This window comes from Trichosurus vulpecula, chromosome 1 (genome assembly GCF_011100635.1).
Source record: "Trichosurus vulpecula isolate mTriVul1 chromosome 1, mTriVul1.pri, whole genome shotgun sequence".
Lineage (NCBI taxonomy): Eukaryota > Metazoa > Chordata > Mammalia > Diprotodontia > Phalangeridae > Trichosurus > Trichosurus vulpecula.
The window spans coordinates 498012543-498025631 of NC_050573.1; the positions used below are offsets into that span (position 1 = coordinate 498012543).

A 13089-nucleotide genomic window follows, 5' to 3' on the forward strand; every position below is an offset into this window, starting at 1 on the left:
TGCTGCAAATTCTTTTTCATTTTTGATAGTTTGGCTTTCCTCTTTCTCTTTTTAAAATCAGATTAGCCATTTATCTATTTTGTTAGGTCCCCCCTCCAAAAAAATAACTCTAGTTTTATTTATCAACTTACTGGGGGTTTCTTTCTTTCAAATTTGTCCATCTGCTTTGATTTGCAATATTTCTACTTTGTTGTTTACTTGAAGAGGCTTAATTTATTGCTTTCCTAGCTTGTTGGGTTTTTTAGTTGCATGCCCAACTCACTGATTTGTCCTTTCTCTTTTTTTTGTTAGTGAACATGTTTATAGATATCAATCTCCCCGCTAAGGACTGCTTTAGCTCTATCCCATAAGTTTTGATGTATTATTATTTTTTAATGATGTATCATTATTTTTTAATAAAAATTTCTATTTCTAGCTAGGCAGCTAGGTAGCACAGTGGGTAGAGCACTGAGCGTGGAATTAGGAAGTTGTTGTTCAGTCATTTCAGATTTTGGGGGGTTTTCTTGCCAAAGATGCTGAAGTGGTTTGCTATTTCCTTCTCCAGTTCATTTTACAGATGAGGAAACTGAGGCAAACAGGGCAAAGTGACACACCCAGAGTCACATAGCTTGTGTCTGAGGGCAGATATGAACTTGGGTCTTCCTGATTTCAGGCCCAGAATTCTATCCACTATGCCTCCTAGCTATTCTCAAAATAAGGAAGACCCAAGTTCAAATCCAACCTCAGACATTTAATAGCTTGCCTTGGGCAAGTCACTTAACCTCTATTCGCCTCAGTTTTCTCATCTGTAAAATGAGAATTATAACAGCACCTACCTCCCAGAGTTGTGGAGATCAAATGTAATAATGATTGAAAAGTGTTTATTAAAGCACACTGCCTGGCACATAGTATGCACTGTATGAATGTTAGTTGCTGTTGCTGTCATTTTCTCTTACAGCCACCGATTCTTTAGAATTAAGTCATTTCATCTCCCATTAATTTTTAATTCTGTCTTCAAAGGCCCTTTATTGATATAATTTTACTGTGTTGTGATCAGTAAATGGTGTTTAGTATTCCTGGCTTTCTGCATTTTTACTATATCTTTATAGCCCAATACATGGTCGATTTTTATAAAGACATACTACGCATGAAAAAGAAGCATATAAATGTCTTTCTATTCCCTTTTGGTAATTGCCAGAGATCTATCACCTCTATTTTTTCTAAAGTTCTATTAAAGCTAACTTCTAGGCTAAAAAGGGCATACATTGAGATCCCCCGCTATTAGAGTTTCATCGTCTACTTCTCCCTGCCATTCAATTAACTTTCCTTTAAGTATTTGGATGCTATGTTGTTCAGTGCACAAACAGTAAGTATTGATATGTATTTGTTATCTCTGGTGTCTTTATGTAGCTTTCCAGCTTCTCTCTTTTTATGTAAATTAACTAAATTGACTGTAATCTTGTCTGAAATTGCGATTGCTCCCCCTGATTTTCTGAGTTCATCTGAAATATAATAGATTCTGCTCCAGCCCCCCAGTTTAAGCCTGTGTGCTGCTTTCTAATTCATTCTGCTGTCATGGTCTGCTTTATGGTCGAGTGGATCTCATCCATTCATACTTATGATTGTGAATCATGTATTTTCTTCCATCCTGTCTTCTTGTCCTTTTCCTTCTTGCTCCCATCCACTCTTTATAAATCAGAAGGTGGTAAAAAGAGACATTTCGCCAACACTTGTGGTCTGCAAATGAGGCAGTATGTTTCTATCCTGTTGTCTCTTCCCTTTGCCCCACCCCATCCCAGGTTCATTTTTCCTTCCTATTATTCTCAGACCCTTCACCCTCCCACTTGTTTTGCTGATGAATAGTGCCTTATCTATTCTACTTTACCTCCCCCTTCTTGCTGTCCCCACCTATTTTCCTATTAAAGCTTAATGTATTTCTACAACACAATTGTGTGTGTTTGTAGCCTTCTGGTTCAAACCAAAGTGAGGTTCATGGGACATCTGCTCCCCTTGCCCCTTTCTCCATGTTTGAATACTCTTCATTTCATGCACCTTTCTCATAAGAGAGAGAGAGAGCAGTCTCCTCCATATAGTCCCCCATCTCTCCCATTTCAGTCTTCTAAGACCATCAAAACAGATTAAACCACCCCAAGCCCCCGTCTGCTTTATGTAACCTTATCTATGATCCTGAAACACATGAAGGTTCTGAAAAGATCCTTGTTTCTTCACTCCAATAGGTGGGTAAAGTGAGTAAGTCATGATGGAAGCCAGGGAATTTAAGAGGTGGAGATGAAGGGTAGAGCATTCCAGTCTTGGAAGGACCAGCAGTACAAAGGCATTAAAAAAGGAAAATGGAGTTCCATGTTCCAGGAACTGCACATGGATGGGCCAGTGCAACTGGATTATGGTATACAAGGAGAGGAATAAGGTGTGAGAAAGTTGGGAAGGAAGGAAGGATCCAGGTTCTAAAGAGCTTTAAATGCCCAAAAGAGGAGTTTATATTTGATGTCAAAGGTAACAGGAAGCCACTAGAGCACCTTGAGCTGGGGGTGACATGGTCAGACCTACACTTTTTAAAAATTGCCATACACACATTGAGTAGAGAACAGACCAGTGTGGGGGAAAGACTTCAGGTAGGGAAACCAATTACAAAGCTTTGCAGTAGTCCAGGCAAGATTCATCTAAGTAATATATCAATGAATATTATCATTTCTTTCATTCACAGGAAAATGAAACAAATGAAGAGCTAGGCACAGAAATTTTTCTAAAGTAATTTAATATAAAATACAATCCATTCTTTCCAGACAGATTAGATGAAACCAAAACGTAACAAAACATTTGAGATGTTTTAAATCCATAGAGTAGAATTATAACAGCTTAATGAAATAATTATATAGAGATGATTTATGTTGAAAATATTTATCTCCAAAAATAGTTAGATGTATTAGTTTCACAGTTCTTGAAAGAAACCTCAATGATTCCCCTGACTGGATCACCACGGGTGTTGTGCCATAATTCATTAAACTCATTTTCACTATACTTATTACAGAAGTTGTGGTGGGAGCAGAGCTACACATTATATTCACTCAAATACAGAAAATACCATTTGTGGTTTTTATATTAAAAGACAGCTATAAAATTCAAAGCATAAAGTGCAACAGCTAGACTGTAAAAAGTATGAATCTCCCCGCAAAGTGAGGGAGAATGCTTGCTACCACAGTAGACACATTTCCCCTTCCATACGACGCTAACAAAAGAACTACTTACAAATCTAAGAATAATGTGGTCTCTTTGATTACATATTGCAAATACAAAAATATGAAAGGCTGGTTTAGCAAATATAGGAAAGAGAAACTGCTCAAACAGTGAGAGATTAGTGAAAGTCTGTAGGAAACATTTATAAAGAGAATTCAGCTGGTTAGTATGGCTTTTAAGTCAGATTTGATAGCACCTAGATAAAGCCCTTGTGTTGAAAGATCCAAACTTTGTTTTGGAAATAACATATTCTGGGTGATTTTGCCAGAATAAGCCTTAGCCCTTACCAGCCCTATAGACACAGTTAGTGTAGAAACCTGTTTGCTACATGCCAGTTTTATTTCATCACTGGGCACAGTCAGAAAAGGATTTACAAAATCACAGCTCAAGCACCAAGAGTTGAAGTAAGGAAAACGGCAGAGTACTGGTCTAGGAGACAGAAGACCTAGACTCCAGTTCAAATTCTCCCACTAATTTGCCATCTGACCTTGGAGACAAATCTTTCCCCTTCCTCTGGAAAAAGAAGGGGTTGGATAAGGTTGTTCCCAAGGTCTCTTACATAACGTTCTGTGTTCTAGATGCTTTGGGCATGCTGTATCAATGAGAGAAAAATAGCTAATACCTGAAAAAACATACTAAACCAAGTATTTAGCAACACTTAGGAGGACTGAAGGATTTTCATGATGGATGAGGCAAGTCCGTCACTAAGTAATGAAAAATATTTCCAAAAAAAAAATCCTACATATAAGAATTTCTATATTGGCTTACCTCAGAACAAGAAAATTTTTCCTAACCCTAAGATACTAGAATGTCTCAAACAACCATCATAGAAATTTTAGTTTATCCTTAACTGTGAACACTGTAATACTCATCACCATCGGCCACTTCACATAGCTCCAGTCACCACAAAACTTTTTTCTCCTTTTAGAATGCCTCAATAAAGGGCAAGGAACAATTTCCAATTCCAAAGTTCAACATTTTTTAAGTTATTAAAAAAAACAGAAAAAAAAATCTACTACCTGACCCAATTTCAACACAGAATACTCAATACATTTTACATCTCAAATTCCAACACCTGTTGGGTCATCTACTTTGGATTCTGTACAAATTCTGACTGAAACAAAAGCTCACTAGCTGTGTCCAAAAAATTGTCACAACCTTAGTTCTTGAACATTAAGCTCTTCACCTGTCCCATTTAAAAATATATTTGCGATTGCACAACATTTTATAAAATGTCACAGGAAACCTCTCAAAGACATGATTCTAAGGGGTTCTTTAGTTGTTATATCTAATGGAGCCAGAAAGATAAACCAAAGCTTTCTTTTTAGGCCTAGTTCACACTAACTCCATTTTAAAATGGAAGTTCAGTAATAAGTCTTAAAACATAATGATCTTAGAACCTAGGGAGCTTAGATAAACACAGTGCAATTCAAAAGCTATTTTAAAAAAATCTCATGCCTATTTGTTTCATTTATGCCAAAGGATGAACTACCAACCATGAAAGAAATCTACTGCGAAGAATAAATAGATACATAACAGGTGAAGACATAAATACAACTTTTAAATAAAAACTGGTAGGTTTGACTTGTGACATCCCTTCCAGCTCTAAATCTATGACCCTATACCCCTAATATCACCAGAGATACATATAACAAAGAAAGGGACATGGGCTGGTCATAGCCCAAGCACTGACATAGCCATCCTTGAGATATTAAGAACCAGAGAAAGGCCAGAGAGGAGCTTCTCTACATTTATGGAAGGACATGAACAACAAGAGTCACATGGAATGAAAAGGCATGGAGGGTGGTGATGGGATGTGATCACTAGCGGATGGAGTGAGTACCTATAACCATGAGACCATGGACCTCAGTTTTGCCCTGGGTCTCTTTAACAAGTAACCATTAACAACGGTTTGCTGCTTGTAACAAAGCATAGAAACTCTGACAGACCCAACACAGTCAACTTGCCTTACAGAAAGAGGGAAAAAGAAGATCCCAGGACTAGTATCATAATTTTCAACCCCACTAAATTCCTGGAACACTCAAACATTCACCTATCTCCCTGACATCTCCCAGTACCAAGTTCTTTGATTTTCTTTCTATCCCCCTACCCCTATTTCCAAAGAGAGCTCTGAAAATTTCCACTGGGTACCAAGTAAGGATGACAACAGATTTAGAGTCTTGATGGGGTGGGGGTGGGGAAGCCTGAACCCAGAGCCTCCAGGCTGTAACAATTTCAGAAATACCCCTTCCCCCAACCCTCTTACCATCCATGAAGTATAAAATAAGCAGTTCTTAAGACAAGGAGCCCATCTTTTCTTATTGTCCAGAGACATTAAGATGGACAGTATTTATGCCCATGAGAACAGCCTTAGAGTTATCAACTAGAGTTGTGAAAAATGAAAATACTTCCTATAACTTAGAAATCTCTGTTTCTATAGTGAAGAATGGTTGGATGTGAAACAAACAAAACAAACAAATAAAAACCTTCTGAAAGCTCCCCCGATTGATAACTTTGGCCTGAAGTGTGGCAGCAAGTATGGAAAGAAAGCCAACCTGCAGCCAGTGTTTGAGAGAGAATTCCAAATTGTTTGTCTTGGAACTTCTTCGAGCAGGCAGCTTCACCAAAGCAATTAAAATGTCAATAGACTCCATTTGCCATTTGAGAACAGCAAGTGCTTTTTAATCTCCTAAACTCTTGCAAGGGCATCAACTTTGGATCCTATGTGAATTCCAAGAATAACAAAGCCGACTGGCCTTGATGAGTAAATGCCGTGACCTAGTTCTCTGGGACTGAATCATCTGTTATGACAACACAAAGTGTTTTCTGGCCTTATAAAGAAGATAGACAACAATCCTCCTTTCTTGCACCTACCCCCAGCAGTGAATGTCATGGACAAGGTAGGAAACACTCCAGTGAAATGAAAACAAAATATCCCTGAGGTTAGCAACCAGTGCCACAAACCTTGCAGACATTTGTTGCTGTTGTCACTACTTAGTCGTATCTGAGTCTTCATGACCCCATTTGGGGTTTTCTTGGCAGAGATACTAAAGGGCTTTGTCATTTCCTTCTCCAGCTCATTTTATAAATGAGGAAACGGAGGTAAAAGGGGTTAAGTGACTAGTCCAGGGTCATACAGCTAGTAAGTATCTGAGGCCACATTTGAATTCAGGAGATTTTTTTTTTTTCAGGAGACATTTGCAGGTTCCTGAATCATCCCAGTGAAGAAGGGGAGCAACTGAGTCCATGGGGTCTTTGTGGAGTTGCAGAACTCAAAGAGGAGCATATTGGCAATGCTGAATGAGTGAGCCATGTCAGTGCTACTTTTGAACACATCTAACGGATGCCTTGGTTAAACATCTATTATTGCTGGCTAGCGAGTGTTATAGAAGGGGCAGCAGCATTGTCACATGCCATGAAGAGGAGTCTTGTAATATGTTAGAATCCAGAATACACTGAAAACAAAAAACAACACCCTCATTTTACAGATGAGGAAAGAGAGGACCAGATTGGTTAGTGGCTTACCCAGGGTCAGACAGCTCATAAAAATGGGAGAACCAGGATTCAAACCCTGGTCCTTTAAGCCCATATCTGATATCCTTTCCACTACAACCATCTAAGATGCCTTCAAACTAAACTTCCGTATTCAGGGGGTAGGGAGAAGAATTAAAAATGATCCCCAAAAGTGACTTTCCATGTTATTGCATGATATTTCAGAGTATTTCAAGTTATTCTAGGTTTCACTTAAGAGATTACCCCAATATAAAAATCACCAGAGTCCAGTTTCATTGAATTTGTGCCAGTCAATTCATATCCCCCTCCTCAAGAAAGGGAGGTAAAGGTGCCACCAAAGTTATAGCTGGGCTTTCGGCAGCCTGGCAGATGCGAAGGCTACTGTCCTACACTGACGGTATATATCTATTATTCCTATCTATAAGATGCAGGATTGGGCTGAATGATCTCATAGGGTCCTAAGACTTCAAGTCAGAGTGGACCTTATCTAAAACAAACCTCCCTGCTTTATGAGGAAGAAGCTCAGAGCCAGAGAGGTTAGTGGCTTCCCTAGGGTCACATAGCCAATAAAAGTAGGAGAACCAGGATTCAAAGCCCAATCCTTTGACCCAGCCTCTGGGATCCTTTCCACTACAACCAGGCAGCTAAGATGCCTCAAAGTCTAACATTCTATAATGTTATTCCCTTTGCTTTTCTACCGTTCTATGATTCCACAGCTTTTTTTATCTGTGTATTATGAGCTGGGAGAAAGGGATCAAAAAAGAAAAAAGAGACATGAAAAAAGTTGTGCTCATTTTAAAGGATGGTTTGATGATGGCAATTTTCCCCCATTAATTTTGCCCAAATACAGATGATGAATCTAGTACTCTCAGCACAAATAATTAAAAATAACTTCTAACCTCACTTAAAACCTAAGTTTTGTGAGGTTTGTATTAAAAATTATTCTCCCACAAGCCCTTCATATGATTCTTCATGGCCAGGTTCCCTCCAATGAAACTCTCTGGAACAAAAATGGAGGTTTAGTCCACAGGTACATTTGTTTGTCGATTCCAACCACAAGAGTTCTGAAAAGATAATACGTGGGTAGGAAAGAGAAGGAAGAAGGGTCTGCATTTAACAAACATTCCTCCCCAGGAGTTGCCAGTCTGTTGCTTTGGTCTAACAGGACATACTACTATCACAGTGTTTTAAGATTCATGAGCCAGTAGTAAGGAGAGTGGGCACCTAAAAATAAAGCCTGAAAAAGCTAAACCCAGGACCGAAATTCTACTTGTAAGCATTTTCAGTCTCAAAAAAAAAAAAAACCAGCCAAAACACACCAAAACCCTATCTTCCTCCTCTCCAAGAGAAAGAAAAAAAACCTGCATTTCTTAAAGAAAAAAAAATGCATTTCTTACTGTACACAGTTGAACCCTTGCAAGTTTTGAATATACAGGAGTGAAAAAACCCAAGTGTCCCCAGCTGTCATGATCATTAACCAAGCACAGTAAGTGAGGAAAAATAAATAAGAAAAATCAAGAGTTGCTGAACTTTACATCATGTGATCTTGACTGGAGACTTCTTGTTGGCACACAGGAGGGAGACATAGGGGACTCCTATGAAGGCCCATTTTTCACTGGGCCAGAATTTGATGACAGGACCTTGCTCTGGGATCTCCGAGGCAGCATCAAAGTATGCAAAGCAGACACAACCCAGATAGGCAGCCAGACAAATGAGGATGTGCCTGAAAAACAGATAAAGTCACAAACCCCAGTGTTAAACACAATATTAGGCACTTAATAAATGTTTAATGATTGAAGCTCCTTGCAAAAGCTTGATCTAGGACACTGTTGCCATTTTCGGCCAACTTGCTCCTCTACTCCTTGTCTGAGAGTGTAATTACATGCTCTGGTCCCTCTTCATTCAGAGGAGATGAAGTTATAGCTCTGGAGATCCCTGACCTGTTCACGGACAACTTTTCTCATGCTGTATACTGGAAGTGACTCATTTGTTCTCCATAATAGGAACTAATTCTAAAACAGGGAGGTTAATCATGTGAAGAGAGGGACCAAGACTGGGTCACAAGGGTTTGAAAACAGAGACTGAGACGAGGGAAATGAGCTGAGCATAGCTGCCAGACCAACCAGAAAATGAAATGGTCACTTCATGTTTATGTCTCAAGACACAAGTATGTTTAAAGAAAGCCACTTGTTTTTAAAAATTGTAAACATTTTGAGAAGACCTGAGTGTTTTCATGCCCCTTTAAAATGAACAATGTAAATAACATAAATAGACCTATTTTCAAATATGAACAAAAATAGGAATAATCAGGTTGGAAGAGCTGTGAAAAGACAGTGTCATACATTGTTGATAGAGCTGTAAATAGATTCAACCATTGTGGATAATAATTTGGAGTTATGCTAAAAAAAAAAGTCATTAGAGTCATCATGACCTTTAACCCAATGATCCACTCTTCGAATTACATCCAAGGAGGTCAAAGAGATAAACACAGGTCTAATATATACCAAACTATTCGCAGCTAGCCCTTTTGGGGATATAAAAAAAGGACTGGAAACAAAATGAATGCTCATTATCTGTAGAACTGCCAAACAAATAATGTTATATGAACATAATCGAATATTACTAACCAGTAAGAAATGACAGATGTGAGGAATTCAGAGAAACATAGGAAGCATCATATGAACTGATACAGAGTGAAACAGACACACTTTTGGGACACTGTCTCACATATGGGTGTATATGCATATGTATGTTTATGTGTATATATGTGTATACACAAACACGAATGAGTGCCCATATATATGAGATGGGGTGTGTGTGTGTGTGTTCTATGTGTGGCGAGAGAGGGAGAGAGGAAAAAAAGAGAGAAAAAGACAGAGAGAGAATCATAGCGCAATTTTAAATATTAATATTTTGAAAACTTTGGGAACAACATGTATAATGATTCTAGCAGCATAAATTATAAAAATCACTAAAAGGAAGCCAAATTCTGAATAACTGAAAAACCATAATAGTCTCAAAGACCAGATAAAATGTACCCTACCTCCTCTCCACAGAGAGATAGGGGACAAGGGTAAAACACTGCACGTATTATTAGATGTTACGTTGTTAGATTGCTACATTTGGTTGTTTTTGCTTATTTTTTCAGATGGTTCCATAGTAACAAAATTACAAATAAGGATTCAATTCTGGGGGCAGGGAAAGGAAACATGGAGAAATGATAGTAATATGAAAACAAAAGTCATCAATAAACTTATTTTTTAAAATAGGTGAGGAATAGGGCATACATTTTTAGATATGGCATATGTGTTTGTCTCAACAAAGCTAGGTAGGAAACTACTGGAAAGTAGATTGTATGAAGGAAAGAAAAGGCACCAATAAAACATTTAAAGCATTTATTAAGCACCTACTATGTGTCAGGCACTATGCTAAGTGCTTTACAAATATTATCTCCCTTGATCCTCAAAAAACCCTGTGAGGTAGGTGCCATTATTATTCCAGTTTTACAGTAGAGGAAACTGAGGCAGACAATGCTTAAGTGACTTGCCCAGGATCACCCAGATAATAAGTGTCTGAGGCCAGATTTGACCTCAGGTCTTCCTGACTGCAGACCCATCAGTCTATCCACTTTGCCACCTTTTAAATCTTATATAGAGTTGTCTGGGGACATTGAGAGGTTATGTGAATTGTCCACGACCACACGGCTAGTTCTTGTCAGAGGCAGGTTTAGAATTCTGGTCTTCCTGACTCCCAGGCCAGTCCTGTAGCCTCTATGACTCTCCAGGGACACAGCTTTAGACTAGATAAATTTCCATAGCAATTTAGTGGTGGTGTGTTGGTGTTTTAAATTTTTTGGCTCAGGTATAATTTTTTTTTAACTAAACTTGTGTTTCTGTTGATATTGGGGAATCCCAGTGAAGAAATTCCCTCCACTGATGCAAAGCAGTCCTCTGATCTGCAACTTATAGAGTCTCATAATAGAGCCCATTCATTCTTTCATTAATTCATTCACTTGTAAAGTTAAATGAGGCAAGAAGGGGTTAAGTGAAATATTTGCTCATGATCACACAGCCAATATGTATCAGAGTTGGAAAGACCTGGATTTGAGTCCTGTCTCTAAGACCAACCTTCTATTGATTAAACCATATTGCCTCTCCAGGTATACTAATATCTAAACAACCATTTGTACACAGATTATCTTTGCCTGTGTGCCAAACTCGAGAGGGCACTGCTGGCTTCATATGGAAGATAAATGGTTATAAGCCAAATGAAAAAGAAATGATTTCTGACTATGACATTAAAACCTGCATGTGAATGACAGCAACAATAAAAACAGAACAACAGAATCAAAACAATCAAAATCAAATGATGTCAAATTATAATGACCGAGTTTGGCCCCAAAGAAGACACATGAGGTGATGTCTTGTCTTCCTCCTTGGTGGGTGTGGAACAATGCGTACATATCAGACTTTTTTCAATATCATTTATTAGTTGTGCTGAAGTTTTTTCTTCCTTTTTTTAAGTTTGTTATAAAGGGTGGTGGTAGAAAGAGGGATAGAATGGGAAATAAAGGAGATACAAAAACAAGAGATATCAATGAATACCTAGTTAAAAAAAAAAACCTTTGGTGTAAGTTTGCGTGTAATTTCATGTAGTTTAAGAATATCCTAATATCTGCACCAACCACTATTTCCTTCCATTAAGTTCTTGGATTTTTCTCTTGGTACCCGTCACATTTTTCCAATCAGAAACACTCACTTGCAAGTGAAAACAGATTGTTCTGGGTTGATGGCCAGAGGCTTCCAGGAGGAAAAATTCACCTCCATCCCTACAGTAATCAATTTCTCCCCAGCGCTTTCCCCATTGTTGGGTTCTAGTCCTGACTCTGTCACTAAACAGATGAATAACCTTGGGGAAATCATTTCAGTCTTCTGGGCCTCAGTTTCCTCATCTGTAAAATCAGAGATTTTGATTAAACTAGCTCTAAGACTCCTTCTAGCTGGTATGATTTCACAGTAGTTATACTAATTAATTAGGGATAAGAAGTAAGACATCAGCTGGGTCACATATGTACTACAAAAGGTGTGGATTCTACTCAAGCAGAGCAGTTCCCTGAAGATCTGGCCAAGGAGCAAGTATAATTCGTACCCTATTTAAATCTCACATTGCACATTAGCATTTTTATACTTTTACAATTTGCCAGAAGGTAATGAAACTCAAAGCTTCTATATCCTACCCCCATTTCATTGCCCTGATTGACCACAGGCCTGCAGTATTTCAATTTTTTTTTTTTTTTTGCAACGCAATTGGGGTTAAGTGACTTGCCCAGGGTCACACAGATAGAAGGGTCTGAGGTCTGATTTGTACTCAGATCCTCCTGAGTCCAGGGCCAGTGCTCCACCTACTTCACCACCTAGCTGACCCACTGATTTTTATTGTTGTAGTTTTAGTTCCTTTTTGGCTAGGCCTGATCCCTTGAGTCCATACTGCTATGTACATGACTTCCTGTTGCTGCTGAAACTGTTGTGTGTGTGTGTCTGGCTTAGGAAAGAGGCCACTTATTCCGTTCTATTCTCATGACTTGATGAAGTGCCTTGTTAGTCTGGCTTCTCCTACAGAACGGATAAAAACATCTATCGTTGGAACTTCCTTGGGAGAAAGTGAAAACACGGCAGAAAGGTTCCCAAAATGGGCATGGCCAACTTTGACCTACATGAGACTTACCACACACAATGCAGATAGGGGAAGTTGAAAGAAGACCAGAGTTCACAGAAGGCCCTGTCACTGATCCAACAGAAGAGAGCAAGAGTCCACCAAAGACCCGAGAAGAGACCTAGTTTATATACCCGCACGTTGTCACACCTGGGGGAGAAAAAAAAAAGATAGCTTTTCAAAAGGTAATATGCCATCCATCCTATTGTGGCTGCTATGGCCATTTCTACATGGAAGACGACAAAATGTCTTTTGATTTGACTGTCTGAATAGATTAATGGAGATTTTGACTGCCGATGTTTTAGCTGTAATTAATTCGTAGGGGAAAAAACCCAAATTCCCATCCCTGTAGTGAGATATGTCAGCTCTTTCTTAGTTCCCCTTTCCTTCCCTTCACAAGGTTCCCTACAGACTTGGAACTCTCAAAGGACTTCCCTGTAGTTTCAGGAGCTGCTTGTGAGAAACAGCTACAATATTCCCATTCTAGCTGGAAGGGTGGGAACGTTTTCAGAAAACTCTGCCAGCAAAAATTCCATTACAGTAAGTCTGAATGCACCACTACAGTTATCCTAGCATGTAAAACTAGGGTTTCCAATTGAGTGTCACGGGCTTAAGCTATTCTCTCACATT

The 13089-nt window shown here is 38.8% G+C and overlaps 1 protein-coding gene across 1 annotated transcript in view; it reads right to left on the bottom strand.

The window, feature by feature from the left end:
- Positions 1 to 6025: 6025 nt before the first annotated feature.
- The window catches only part of ACER2 (alkaline ceramidase 2), a 38883-nt gene continuing 31819 nt past the window's right edge, over positions 6026 to 13089 (bottom strand). The window contains exons 5-6 of the mRNA XM_036739453.1: positions 12472 to 12609; positions 6026 to 8470 (exon numbers count right to left, since the gene is read on the bottom strand). Coding sequence (XP_036595348.1) covers positions 8284 to 8470; positions 12472 to 12609 — 325 coding nt within the window. The 3' untranslated portion in view covers positions 6026 to 8283. The remainder of the gene's footprint in view (positions 8471 to 12471; positions 12610 to 13089) is intronic.